General features: G+C 43.2%; 1 protein-coding gene across 5 annotated transcripts in view; it reads right to left on the bottom strand.

The window, feature by feature from the left end:
- The window catches only part of LOC121293776 (E3 ubiquitin-protein ligase rnf213-alpha-like), a 164,765-nt gene that overhangs the window by 23,556 nt on the left and 126,569 nt on the right, over window positions 1-14,640 (bottom strand). For all 5 annotated transcript variants that reach the window (XM_041217087.1, XM_041217086.1, XM_041217088.1 and 2 more), the window contains 3 exons: window positions 11,306-11,384; window positions 7,426-7,460; window positions 25-122 (listed from right to left, as the gene is read on the bottom strand). In XM_041217087.1, coding sequence (XP_041073021.1) covers window positions 25-122; window positions 7,426-7,460; window positions 11,306-11,384 — 212 coding nt within the window. The remainder of the gene's footprint in view (window positions 1-24; window positions 123-7,425; window positions 7,461-11,305; window positions 11,385-14,640) is intronic.

The raw sequence follows: 14,640 nt of genomic DNA, 5'->3' as shown, positions 1-14,640 counted from the left end.
ATCGTGAAAGAGAAATACATATACCTTGCTGAAAGAGTAAATCCAGGAACAGGTGTGTGATTCTGTCCACCAATTGGCCCAAAACAAGTAGGGCAACGAGCAACCTGCACCGGTCTTCCACACTGTCAATAAAACAAATGCTTAGCTAGTTATCAACTTGACTTCTCTCACCGCCAGGAACGGTGAAGCTGCACCACTGATTTGATCATAGAAATCAAGCAGAAAACCTCAGCTTCTGGATGTCCGAAAGAGAAACAGAAAGTACAAGAAACATTTGGGAGGTCAGGCACCACCTGTGACAAATGGAAGTTTTTCTTTGCAGGCCCTTTTGCAACACTGGAAGAAATTGTCAGTGATCAGCATTTAACAAGGAATTGAAAAAGGTGTAAAACAGGCACCCGCAGGGAATGGAACAGGATGAGCCGTAAATGTTTAAATGGGCAAATGGCTTATGGATTCTAGCAATAGAGTCATGGGGCAGAATTTTCTGCTTTTGAGACTAAGTGCGGTGGTGGGCGTGTTTGGCGATGCGTATTTCACTGCTTGTAATGGCAGGAAATTGCTTGAAATCTCATTAGCAATGCACAGGCTAGAACCTCCTGAATCACTGGTGGTTTAGAAGCTGATTCATCCGCCTGCCGTTACCTGGCGGGGTCAAGGCACCTGAGCGCACACATTTCACTCTCTCCACCCACCAGTCTCCAGGAAAGCCGCAGAGATGTCCGGCACCTAGAAGAAGGCAGCTGCACCATGCTTCAGCCCCAACGCCCTCCAGGCATTGATTAGAGGCAGCATAGGAACATGCTGTACAGGAAGCATACCAGCCTCCCCCCTTCAGCCTGGGAGGCCACTGCAGAGGTCAGCAGGCTGCTCACCGCTGCCGCAACACCATCCAGTGCAGGAAGAGGATGAATGATCTCATCCGCTCCACCAGGGTAAGTCATCCTTCAACTCCTTCCAATATCCAACTCTCCTCATTGCATCATCTACTCAAAGGGGTGCTCCCTTCAGGGATCTGACACAACCATTAGTGGGGGACACATATAGCCACTGACTCTCACACACTTGCACCTCACCACCATCCCATCTAGCATGCTGCACGCTCTCCATCCTCAGACCCACTGGGGCGAGCTCACCAAACACAGGGGACATGCATCTTTCCCAACCATTGCTACATCCCTTCTCATCACATGCCTTTCTTATCTTGTCATCCAGGGCAAGTTTCCCCAAAGCTGGCGGGAAAATCCTAGCCCAGGGGAGGCACGGCCAATATCATACCCGTCATGGAATTTGAGGAGATTGCAGCTGAGATTGCTGGGGAGGACGGGGATCGCTCCTGTGGGGAAGCAGAGGTCAGATTGTCTCAGCAACTTAGAACAGATCTTATCTCCATCATTCATCACAGTGAGTTACGTGTTATCTTGTAATCTGCATATGCTTATCAACTAAAACGAGGTCCACAACGGTGCCCACCGTCAGTTCCAACCTCCTGGCCATGTCAGATGAAGAGACATGAAGAAACCACCGATGAATTACTGCGCTCGCCCGCACCCTCCACTTACACAGAGACACACTCCTAGGTGGGGCATAGCTCTAGGTTAGGCTTGTGGTCATCTACTAGAGAACACCTCATTGACACAAACTTGCAGCAATCAGAGGCAGGGACAGCCCAGGTCTCTCGCTTTCAGAGGGCTGCTGCAGACCAGCCGCGTGCTCACTCTGAGTCAGGAAGCGACAGCCAACTCCATGCTAGAGATGCAATGACAGGTGGCAGAACAGCGGGCAGAGATGTGGTAGTCACTCAGCAGACCGGAGTGAAGGAGGGAGGAGCCTATCTGCTTTATGTCTGATGTTGTGGCCCCAGCATGACAGCGCCTCGAGGTCACCATGGGAAGGTTTACGACCGCCATGGAGACCTTGGTCCAGCCGGATTTGCGTTTGGCCCTGGAATCCATGGCCGCAAGCAGGGGTAGGCACCATCAATGTCCAGGGGAGAGGGGGAGAGGCACCCTGTCCTCCCACAGGGAGGATAAGCGTCAGCTGGACACCCCGGGAGCCTCCTCTCAGGGCGTTTGATGGGTACCCAGCCACTCAGAGTCCTCTCTGCTTGTGACCCATTCCACTCCAACAGTTCAGGCTGAGGAGGGGGCAACTGCCCCTGAGCAGGAGACCCTTGTCAGGCTGGGGCCTCTCCCGGCCTCAGGCCACTAGAGGATATTTGCCAAGGTCATCACAGACAGTCGGACGTAGCAGTCAGCAGGCTGCCTCCACCTTTGCTGCGGATGTTGGGGTTGCACCCAGGCATCGTTGTAGGGTTAGAAAAGTCAAGAAATATTGAAATCACTTTTGGGTCATGGGTGTGCTACAATTGTTGAAATATTGTGCTTTTGTAAATAAATTAAATGTTAATGTGAATGGCTTGGTCAACAGAAGGCACTGTGATTATGTAATATTGACTCCTCTTATCTCAAGGTTTACTCATCCTCCCAGTCAGTGACAATCTCCCTTTGTGAGATTCACATTCATGTGATGTGAACCTCAGTGAAGAAAGTTCCCGCATCCCTGTGTGAAGTCACAGAGAAGTGTTCATATCTTTATTGGAAGTGTGATTTATTTGTTTGCAGCCCTCATTCATCTGGAAGCCCTGCTGTGTGAGAGCGGCCTTGCGGGATTAGCGCAAGTTGTGCCTCCCCAGTGCTAGTGGCAATGCATAAAATGGACGGCAGGAGCAGATTCCCAACCATGTCTTCATCTCACTGCCCGCTGAAGTTTCTTCTTCTTGTGGTGATGACTGCTTCAAGGAAGTTTCTGCATCATTCTCATTGAGTGCACTCTTACTTCCCAGAGCAAGCACATGCTGATGGCCTGGCTGACCTTCTTAAAGATTATGGCCTGCTGAATGTTGGGGCTAGAAGGTGCAAGTGTGAATGCTGAATTAGCTCTCGATGCAACCAGTTGGACATCTCTTGAGATAAAATGGAATGACCTTGAGGACCAGGTGAACTGTGGCCATTACCCCCCTTGCCTTCACTTTACTGTTCCTGGAACCTGGCAGTGATTAAAGTGCCATGGGCACATCTCCCAAGTCTTGCTTCCCCTATGGCATCGGCACCTTCAACGTGACCTTCAGCACCTTCTTGAGGCTCTTAGCCCTCTTGATCTTCATCCTCCTCTGTGTCTGCCTCTTGCAAGGGATCACCCCTTTGCTGTGCCAGGTTTTGAAAGGTACAACACACGATGATGCGGGGTACCCTATCAGGAGTAGATTGTAGAGCGCCACCTGAGTGGTCTAAACATCTGAAGCACACCTTCAGAATGCTGAATGAGGGAACGTGTGAGGCTGGGAGCTGTGTGTTCTCCTTGGAACAACTCTGAGGGTGACACACTGGTGTCATCAGCCAGCATTTCAGTGGGTACCCCTCATCCCCAAGCAGCCATCCCTGCAGATGTTCAGGTCCTTTGAAAATCTGAGGCACCTGAGAGTGACTGAGGCTGTATGAGTCATGGGCACTGACAGAGTACCTGGCACAAACGTATACTGTGTGCTCCTGATGATCACACACCAGTTAGCATTTCGGTTTATAAACATTAGAGGCTACTGCCATGGAGCCCTCAATGCCACATGGTTGCACCCTACACTCTTGGAAAGCCTGCGATAGCAGTGAAGCTGGTGAATCTTGCAGCCTGGCTATCTTTGTCCAGAGCAAACCTGGAATACTGATGTGCCTTGCTGTAAAGGGCATCTGTGACCTCCTTGGTGCATCCATGTGTTGTGGACTGTGAGATGTTGCACAGGTCCCCTGTTGATCCAAGGAAGGAGCCACAGGCAAGAAAGTTGAGCGTGGTCACTTTTAATTCCACTGGCAGGGGATAGCCTCTGACTTTATGGGGTGAACAATGTGGCAGATGTGATCTACTGGAGCCTGGGACAGACATGGAATGTGCAGCATTGCCTCTCACTCATCTGTAAATACGAGACCCTTCTATGGTATACCCTAGGTCTGGCGAGTCACCTCTGTTGTTTGGGTCTCTCCTCCTGACCCTCTTGCTGGCCTTGACCATGCTCCTCAGGCAGGGCCTCCCACTGGAGCTGTGCTAGGTGTCGCCTCTCTCCCCTTCGCTTCCTCCATTGCATTCGGACTCTGACAAAGGCAGCATTGAGTTGTGGATCTATTGTTGCTTGTACCTTCTCTCTGAAATGAAAAATTTAAGACATTAAAGTTTCAGGAGACTGAAACTCACAATATGAAAACTATGGCAACAAGCAATGGTCTCTAGTGTTCTCTGCCCTACATGCATGGTATCTGATGCAGCCTTATCCCTGAGAGGCTAGCACACATCGAGGTGACCAAGATGCCACCCCAGGTGTGTAACATCTGAAGTCCAGTGTGGTATGATAAGGTGTAAATGAGATGTGTAACCTAACGTAGCTCAGTGCTCCAATCTCTGATGTGTGGCATAATAATTAGCAATCGGCTGCTCATGGTCAGTGAGAGGATGCCCATTTGGGACATTGTGAATGCCAAATCTGTTGAAAACGTGACTGGCCTTCATTGATGGAATGCCTTATAGGATGCAGCTGTGCTTCCTTAACTATTGCCTGCATTTCCAAATTTTTCATTCCTATGTGTAACTCTTAAGATGCAGCGACTATGATGTGAAGCCACTAACTATTGCCTCCAATTGCCATCACCATTCCATCTGCAACCCAGTACAGAAACAGCCAAGCCCAAGCACTGAGTGCCTCAAGCCCTGCATGAGTGCCGCTGCGCAGTGGTGTCCTTCTGGACAACGGCGGCAAAGAGCGGGAAGAGACCAATCCTACAGCTCCAGCAGTGAGGCGTTCCTCACAGCGCTATGACAGATAGGCACTCACCTCAAAGCCACAAGTGAACTGAGGTCCGACATGCGCATGCCGCTCCTTTTCAAACCGGTTTCAGATCGATGTAAGTTCCCGCTGGCGTGACGTAATATTGGAAGGCACCATGAGATTCCGGTAAGCAGCTGTTTTGATGAACTTTCATGAGATGGTAATGAATGTAAATGGAATTCACGCCATGAAACAGCAGGATAACTGACCCGCCATCAGGAGAATCGCAAGCTATTTTGAAGCTGGTAGATTTCTGACTTTTTGCCCGTCGCTAGAACTTCCTCTCCCGCCCGCCACAAAATCAGCCACAGGCAGGATGGGAAAATTCCACCCATGGACTTCTTATTCAGAGGAAAGTGAATTTGAATCCAAGTCAAATTTTTCTTGTTGGCCAAGTTGCCAAGTGGTTCGATCCAAAGCAGTGGGCCATCCTATCTTGAGTGGATTGTAGGATTTAACCTTGTAGGACCACAACAACACTTAAGCAACCACTGTTGCTAAAAGAAAATGGTGGATCTAACTAAGCCTGGTCAATAAGGTCAATATTCAGTCCACATGGCTACAAAGTGCTCAGGAGAAAGATCAGATATTGTCCCTGGGACTTGCATTGAATCCTGCTGGAACATATAATTCTATATCTGGCATCATACAAAGTGGGATTGGAAGTGGGTCTGGGAATGAAAAGAAAGAAAAACTTGCATTTATAGTGACCATCGGTTATCTCAAAGCAATTTACAGTCAATGATGCACCTTTTGAAGTGCATCACTGTTGTAAAGTAAGAAACACAGCAACTTTTATGTGCCCAGCAAATTCCCCCAACAGCAATGTGATAATGACCAATTCGGCTGTTTAAGGGTAAGTACTGGCCAGGACATAACTCTGATTGCAGCCCTCTTTTCCCCTATGTTATAAATCGTTGTGATCATTTGAAATTTGACATTCTTGCATATGTCCGGATGAGGGGATAACTCCCCTGCTCTTCTTCAAAATGGCACTCTGGGAGGAGCCCTGAGGAGAAGACTTACATGTGGCAGCTTGGTCACAGAGAACTCAGGATCATTCTAAATCAATGGAGGTTTTTGATAAAGCAATTAGCTGTAATTTCCACTCTATTTTGTTTCCATCTCTGTGATTGGTGAGAAACTCTGAAGCAGGCAAATAAAATGGGGTGGGGTGGGTGGTGATGGGTTACATGGGGAAAGGGACCAGCTGGAGTGGACAGCCTTGTTTCTCTGGCTCACAGTTAATGGCACTGCTGTACAGATAAGATAGTTCCAATAGAACAAGAGGGAGTCACTTTGAGTGCTAATTAAACCAGGATTGCATAGCAGATTGCAATGAAAATTAGATTTAGAAGGGAATACTTGATTTCCAGCCCTCATTGAGATCTCACTGGAACTTTCACATTAAAGTTTCTTTAACTCTGCTAGGGCATCTGAGAAAAACAGAGAGCAAATTTGTGGAGCTCAGGTTCCACCCCTTCCTGCTCATGTGTGCTGTTATGACCACAGTCGGTGTTAATTGCTGCGAAAACCAAATCCCAGAGGGAAACTTGGCTTAGGCCACACCCTTTTCTTTGTATTTTGAAAATGAGAAGAAAACATACTGATCTCGCCAGCAGAAGATCCAGTGATACTTTTGAGATTTTAAAAATTAAAAGTAAAAGTTTTATTAGCAAGAATGAAAGAAAACTTGAGCACACAAGATTGCAGTTGTATAATTAAGTTGCAGCTTCCAGGCAATACTCTGTTATAGATGTTTAACTATGAAATCCAATAATAAAATCTAAGGCAAACTGCTGTAGCTTTAATGAAGGCATACCACATGACCTCTATTTCTTTTCCACTCTACCATAGAACTTCAAGACCTCAGAACAAGACTGCTTGTTGCAGCCATGACTTCTCTGGCTTGACTGGATGGTTGATTCAAACTGCATCTCCTCCCAGCCCAGAGGTAACAGCTCCAAGCTCAACAGCAGCTCCAGCTATTTCTATAGCTCAAACAACAAATCTAAAATATCTTTTTTCCCCTTTCATCTCAGGCTCTATTGTTCTCACACCTCATTGAAACTCAGATCCTTCCAAATATAAAATCTTTCATATCTTTATGTTGTTTTCGCTTTCGGGTCAATAAAATACAATACCCCTCAATACTTGTTTATCTATGGAACTCCTGCAAGATGCAAACATACTTCTTGTTACTTCTGACTCCCCTTTGATATCCAAACAAACTCTAAACTTATATTTAAAAAAACATCCATTTCTCACAGTGCCCCTTAGGGAATTAACTGTGAAGCAGCATCAAGAGTAAACATTCACTTCCTAACTTATAAAATAATGAGTGCCATGTTAATTCAGTATTTCCCTGTAGAGACTAATATACTGTGTACATAGTTTCATTTTTTAAAAAACTAGCAAGTAATGACTGACAATTTAATCCTTCAGCACTGACATAATGAAAATTGTAAAGGCAGTATAAAAGTTATTTTTAATTAATAAGTAGATTGAAATCTTATCTGAGTATTTGAACATAAAATAGTAATATGGATTCTTACCTGACCAACTGGAATAACTTCACCACATTGGCATTCTGCATTGAAATATAGAAAGTAGGAGTTACATTGTTAAGAGTGCAGCAAGAAAAATAAGAACAATTCAATCTTTACATAAAATTAGTTTACTTGTTCTGATCTTATGTGAATGTTTTAAAAGTAAGGTATTAAAAGGCAGCATTTTCCACCATTGCAAATCTCAGATACAATATATACCAAATTTTAGCCTTACATTCCTTGTAGAAATGAAAAACCTTGCAACACATTTGCCACAACATCAATGTCACTGGTTTGCAGTATGGTGCTTGCAACATTCATTTATCTATGTCACTTCTGACAGACACCCAAATATTAGGCAAGGGCTGAGATGTAGCATTATAAAATGCATTGGAAACTGTAATGGCATTAGTCCAATCTCTGCATTCTTAACACTGCTGAAGGTTAAATCTGGACATCATGGAAATGCCTTAACTCCTTTGTAATTGTTTCTGCCCTTCCATTATGTTATAGCAGCCAAGATATTAATATGTTCTGGCATTAGTATTTGAACTCCAGTAAAATAAAGCTTTGGAATATTCACACTGGAGTGAAAATACCATTAATTATTCATATTTTAAATAGCTACCACCCTTCAAGTGAAGGCATAAATCACATATTAGGAATGTTAACAGGATGCCTGTCTTTATAAGAGAGTTTTGACCCCAACTCATGTCATTTTATGCTGTGATGACTAAAACTGTCTCCTTTTGGTGATTACCTTCACTTTTGAACAGATGAGGTATCCCACAGGCTGTTCTAATGAGACACAATGCAGTCCTAATTCTCTTAAGAGGAGGAAACATTTTCCTGCACACCAGAAAACCATGCTTAGCTACATATGTCAATTAATTATTTCCATAACCATGGATTTTTCCAAAAACACAGAAAACAAATTCGAGATAAGAATTTGGAAGACTTGATGCAAATATGATCAGGAGCAGAGTGTCTTTCCAAAATAAATTGAAGAAAAGGATAACTAAATGTGAATACTAACCACCCGAGCTAAGAAAGACAGGGGCAGAGACATCAGAGAATAACACAAAGTTAGTCTCCATTTTTCTACTCTACAAATGTGTCTCTTCAAAAGTGCTGAAAAGAGAGATATATTGCTAAAACCTTTTGTCTTGCACTCATCAGGATACATACAAGAATGTCAAATTTCAAATGATTACAATTTATATTTTTGGAGGAAAGAGTGTTGATTGGTTGGCAAGTTGATCCTGATTGGCCAAGGTGCTGCCATGCAGAAAACAACAAAGAATTATCAGCTCTCCAAGCTCCTGGGTAATTAATTAATTAAACATAGATAAATAAACAAATACTTTTTAAAAATGTATCTGTGATTAAAAGTCAATTCTTAAAAATCCAGTATTCATGGATTCATGGGTAACAAAGGCTGCTGAACTCACTCTGGGATCTCTACGCCATAGGTGTTATATTGTAAAGCCCATTTATAAAGAGATCACATATCACAAAATATGATCTAGTTGTACATGAAGCTTGAAACCTTGGGCTATAAGTCAAGCATTAACAATATTATGGTCTTTATAAAGATTACAACATTAAAAACTGAACTGGACTAGCCATATAAATACTGTGGCTACAAGATCAGAGGCTAGGAATCCTGCGGTGAGTAACTCACCTTCTGACTCTCCAAAGCCTGTCCACCATTTACAAGGTAGAAGTTAGGAGTGCGATGGAATACTCCCCACTTGCCTGGATGAATGCAGCTCCAGCGACACTTAAGAAGCTTGACTCCATCCAGGACAAAGCATCCCGCTTGATTGGCACCCCATCCACAAATATTCACTCCCTTCACCACCAATGCACAGTGGCAGCAGTATGTACCATCTACAAGATGCATTGCAGCAACTCACTAAGACTCCTTAGATAGCATCTTCCAAACCCACAACCACTATCTAGAAGGATGAGGGAACACTACCAAATGGAAATTCCCCTCCAAGCCACTTGCCATCCTGACTTGGAAATATATCACTGTTCCTTCACTGTCACTGGTCAAAATTCTGGAGCTCTCTCCCTAACAGCACTGTGGGTGTACCCACACCACATGGACTGCAGCGGTTCAAGAACGCAGCTCACTATCACCTTTTCAAGGGCAATTATGGATGGGCGATAAATGCTGGCCTGGCTAGCGATTCCTACATCCCTAGAATGAATGTTTAAAAAAGAAAGTAGTAGCCAGAATTGCACTGCAGCAGTCATGTCTGTTGTGTCTTCTCAGGATTGCACTAGGCTGCTTTAGACAGTCACATCTGGTGCTTCTTCTAGAGTTATAATGGATTGTACTAGTCCAGCTACCTCTGACAGTTCTCCATCTGGTAGGGACTAGTGTCTTTCAAAGATGTCCATTCTTCTTAGCTGCATTGAACAGTGTTAAGGTGACACACACGTACTTAGAAACCAAAACCGAGCCCTTTTTTGATTTACAAATAAACTTCTTGCCAGAAAAACTTGAATGCATGTTGAAGAGTGTTTCAGGATTTTCCTTTTCTGTTAGCCCTGTTTCCTGTGTGCACACATTCTAATACATCTCTTGTTGCCTTAATAACATTGCTGATCTCCTGGCCTCATTGTTTCTTCTACTTCTTATGAAAATGCATTTTGTGAATTTCTGGATTGGCACAGCCAACGGGTGTAATAGGTAACGAATAAAAACATGTTGCAGCGAGAACTGACAGAAGGTGTAGAGAGTCTAAATACTCCTTGAGCAAAATAAAACCCATTCTATATTTTTTCTACAAAATGTGCCACTGGGGAAACACAACTTTGGCTTGTGCTGATGAAGGGGAGTCTAAAAAAATAAAAACCTATGGGGCTTTTCAGAATATATGGAGGGGGATTTTGATGTTACCCCAGTCATTGGATTGGAGGCATCTAGAACAAGCCCTTCTCCTGCCTGAAGCAAACAGTTGGAAGCCTGAATCACTGAGCCAGAATAACTCACTTATTGATTCCATTATGCACTTAAACTGGACTGGGATAGCATCCTGGTGAATCATATAACAGGGGCTATAGATAGGGCTTTAAACTAAAGGTGGGGGGTGGTGCTCGGTACTTGCCGCAGGTTGTATAATTTTGCTGTATAACTAGTATGCTATATCCTGTCTTAAGCTCTAATTAAACTCAACATTCTCACCATATTAACGTGCCTGATTGATTAGACACTGATAACATCAACTATCTTTCAAAGGTTAAAATTATTATAATGAGAAATTTCTTCACTCAGGGGGTTGTGAATCTTTGGAAATTTGATAGGACAACAGATTGTGGATACACCATCATTGATTATATTCAAGACTGGCACAGATAAGATTTTTCATCTATCAGGTGCAGAGTGGCAGGAAAGTAGAATTGAAGCTTAAGATCAGCTATCCTTGTAATGAATGGCTTAACAACCTCTAGGGGCTATATGGTCTACTCCTGCTCTTATTTCTTATGCTGTTATGTATTTAATTATTTAACAGTTAAATTAAACATACACAACATAGGGTAGGTTTTCCAACTCCTTTTACACTGCAGGGCAACTCACACTGCAAATGCCTCTTCCATTGCTTCCTGCATCTTTATGACATTTGGACAATCCAGTCAGGGCCCTTACAACTTGCTAATGGGCGCTTGCAGCATACAAGGATACTCAAAATGTATAAGGGCAAGGAAAGTTTAGCCTCGTAACTTATTGTGAAAAGTGAAACATTACTGTCTATGAGAATAAATACATGTTTGAGGTACATTTACAAAATACAAGTTTAAGGATTTCACATTTAGATTTAATCCTTTGATATCATTGCAAATATTTAAAGGCACAGGGATGCGTAACACTTACCATACCACGTCACCTTCTCTGAAATCCAGCCCTTGGCTTCACTCCGAAGGTCTTCTGGCATGGTTGGTAAGTAAGCATGCTAAAAATTAAACAAGGCAAGCAAACATCGTCACAGTAGGTCAACTAATATTGTATAGATGGTTCAATCATCAGCATTACTAGTTTCTCCTCTGAAGATTGATATAAAAATCCAAATCAAGAAAGAACATTAAAAATTCTGTTCCACTGAATCCCAAGCTCTGACGTATTCACTCTAGTCTCAGGTATAGATGCCAAACTATCTAAAATTTGGAGAATTTTTTTTAGAGCTACAGGAGCACTCTTGTGACATGAGCAGTTTAATGAGTAAACAAAGAAAAGCACTGTTGCTAAATCAGATAGGATTATTATTTCACTATTCTTTCAGCTTGTGGATGCAACACCTCAAATCCTGGTCCTTGATCAGAACAGAATGATGAACCCCCCTGCAAACCAACCCCTGCAACCCCCTCCACCGCCCCAGCACGCACCACTGTCAGTTGGCACCCTGGTAAAAAATGGTACTAACATCCCTCTTTACTGTTAGATTGATGTGAACCTGTGTTGGGAGTTCGGGAGCGGGGGGAGCAAGTGTAAGAGGAAAAATGATCAGGACAAGTTCATTCCCAATCGTCCAGTGACTTTTCTAGCAGCAATGGAGCATTATATGGTCTAGACTGAGACGCTACCAAGTGAGGAAATGTGATAATAAAGCAATGGTAGTGGAGTCTGCCCTTATAAATAACAAGAGAGAGAAAGGAATAAACATTTAGACCTTCACTGTAGCTTAGAATGTTTAGTGTTGGAGCTTTGCCTTGGATTGGAAAATGTGGAATCCATATGGGTGGAGGTAAGAAATAACAAGGGGAAGAAGACACTGGTGGGAGTTGACTATAGGCCCCCTAACAGTAGCTATGCTGTAGGACAGAGAATAAATCAGCAGATAATGAGGGCATGGAAAAAGAGCAGTATATTAATCATGGGCGACTTTAATCTTCATGTAGATTGGGAAAATCAAATTGGCAGAGATAACCATGAACAAGAATTCAAAAGGCTGAATTTTCCCCCCATTGGGGGGGGTTGTGCAGGAGCGAGCGTGAACCTGCGCCGCCGTTTTACGTGAGCGGGCCAATTAATGGCCATCTAGCGTGATGCACACCCAGAGGCGCTGTGCACTCCCTGTGCGGGCGGGGGGATTCCCCGAGTCAGGGCCTGTGCTCTTTTGCACGAGGGAGAAAATAAATATTGAGGGTAAACTAGCAAGTAATATAAAAACAAACAGTAAGAGCTTCTTTAAATACATAAAAAGGAAGAGAGAGACCAAAGTCAATATAAGCCCCTTAGAGCATGAGGCTGGGAAAATAATAATGGGTAACCAGGAAATGGCAGAGGAGTTGAATAAGTACTTTACATCAGTCTTCATGGTAGAAGACACTAATAGCATACCAAAAGTACTAAATAATCATGGAGGGGAGGAAATAAATACAATAACTATCACTAGGGGAAAAGTATTAGGGAAATTAATGGGGCTAAAGGCAGATAAGTCACCTGGACCTGATGGGTTGCATCCTAGGATATTAAATAGCTGCAGAGATAGTGGATGCACTGGTATTAATCTTCCAAGAATCCTTAGATTCTGGAAAAGTCCCAGAGGATTGGAAAACTGCCATCATTCAAAAAAGGAGGGAGACAAAAAACAGGTAACCAAAGGCCACTTAGCTTAACATCTGTCATTGGGAAAATGTTAGAGTCTGTTATAAAGTATGTAATAGCACAGCATTTAGAATTGCATAATATAATCAAGCAGAGTCAGCATGGCTTCATGAAGGAGAAATCATGCCTGACAAATTTATTAGAATTCTTTGAGGTGGTAACAAGCAGGATAGATAAAGGGGAACCAGTAGATGTAATATATTTCGATTTCCAAAAGGTATTCGATAAGGTACCACACATAAGGCTGCTTAATAAGATAAGAGCCCATGGTGTTGGGGTAGTATATTAGCATGGATAGAGGACTGGCTAACTAATAGAAGGCAGAGAATTGGGATACATGGGACATTTTCAGGATGGCAACCTGTAACTAGTGGAGTGCCACAGGGATCAGTGCTGGGGCCACAATTATTTACAATATATATTAATGACTTGGATGAGGGAAATGAATGTACTATCGCCAAGTTTGCAAATGACACAAAAATAGGTGGGAAGGCAAGTGGTGAGGTTGGCACAAAGAGTCTACAGAGGGATATAGTAAAGTGAGTGGGCAAAAAGTGGCAGATGGAATATAATGTGGGAAAATGTGAGGTTATGCACTTTGGCAGGAAGAATAGAGCAGCTGAATATTACTTAAATGGAGAAAGACTGAAGAAAGCTGCTGCACAGAAGGATTTGGGGGACCTCGTGCATGAATTACAAAAAGCTAGCATACAAGTTCAGCAGGTAATAGGGAAGGCAAATGGAATGTTGGCCTTTATTTCAAAGGGAATGGAATATAAAAATAGGGAAGTCTTGCTAAAACTATACATGGCATTAGTTAGACCACACCTAGAATACTGTGAACAGTTTTGTCCCCTTATCTAAGGAAAGATATACTGGCATTGGAGGCAGTCCAGATAAGGCTCACTAGGTTGATCCTAGGGATGGAGGGATTTTCTTGTGAGAGGTTGAGTAGGTTGAGCCTGTACTCAATGGAGTTTAAAGAATGAGAGGCGACCTTATTGAAACATATAAGATTCCTAGGTAGCTTGACAGGGTATATGCTGAAAGGTTGTTTTCCCTTTTGAGAGAGTCTATGACCAGAGGGGATAATCTCAGAGTAAGGAGGGTGCCAATTTATAACAGATGAAGAGGAATTTCTCCTTTCAGAGGATAATCAATCTGGAATTCTTTACCGCAGAAGGCTGTAGAGGCTGCGTTGTTAAGTATATTCAAGGCTGAGATAGATAGATTTTTAATCAGTAAGGGAATCAAGGGGTATGGGGAAAAGGCAGGAAAGTGGAGTTGGGGATTATCAGATCAGCCGCAGTCTCATTGAATGGCAGAGCAGACTCGATGGGCCTAATGGTTTACTTCTGTTACTATGTCTTATGGTTTTATACTGTTAATATCAAAAATCACAGACATTGAGCAGTGGAATCCTTTTCCAGACAGGACAGATCAAAACAATGTATGCTATTTACATATCAAGAATGAGAAAAGCTAACGGGTTTGTGATAATCCTATGATAGGCACAAAATCACAGAGCAGAGAAGCAGGCCTTTCATGTCTCTGCTGACACTTTGAAAATGCTACTCATTAGTCCCACTCCCTTGTTCTTTTCC

Source organism: Carcharodon carcharias, chromosome 22, assembly GCF_017639515.1.
Source record: "Carcharodon carcharias isolate sCarCar2 chromosome 22, sCarCar2.pri, whole genome shotgun sequence".
NCBI classification, from domain to species: Eukaryota; Metazoa; Chordata; class Chondrichthyes; order Lamniformes; family Lamnidae; genus Carcharodon; species Carcharodon carcharias.
Note: the sequence above shows the minus strand (reverse complement) of the source record. Positions and strands in the feature narration are given on the sequence as shown.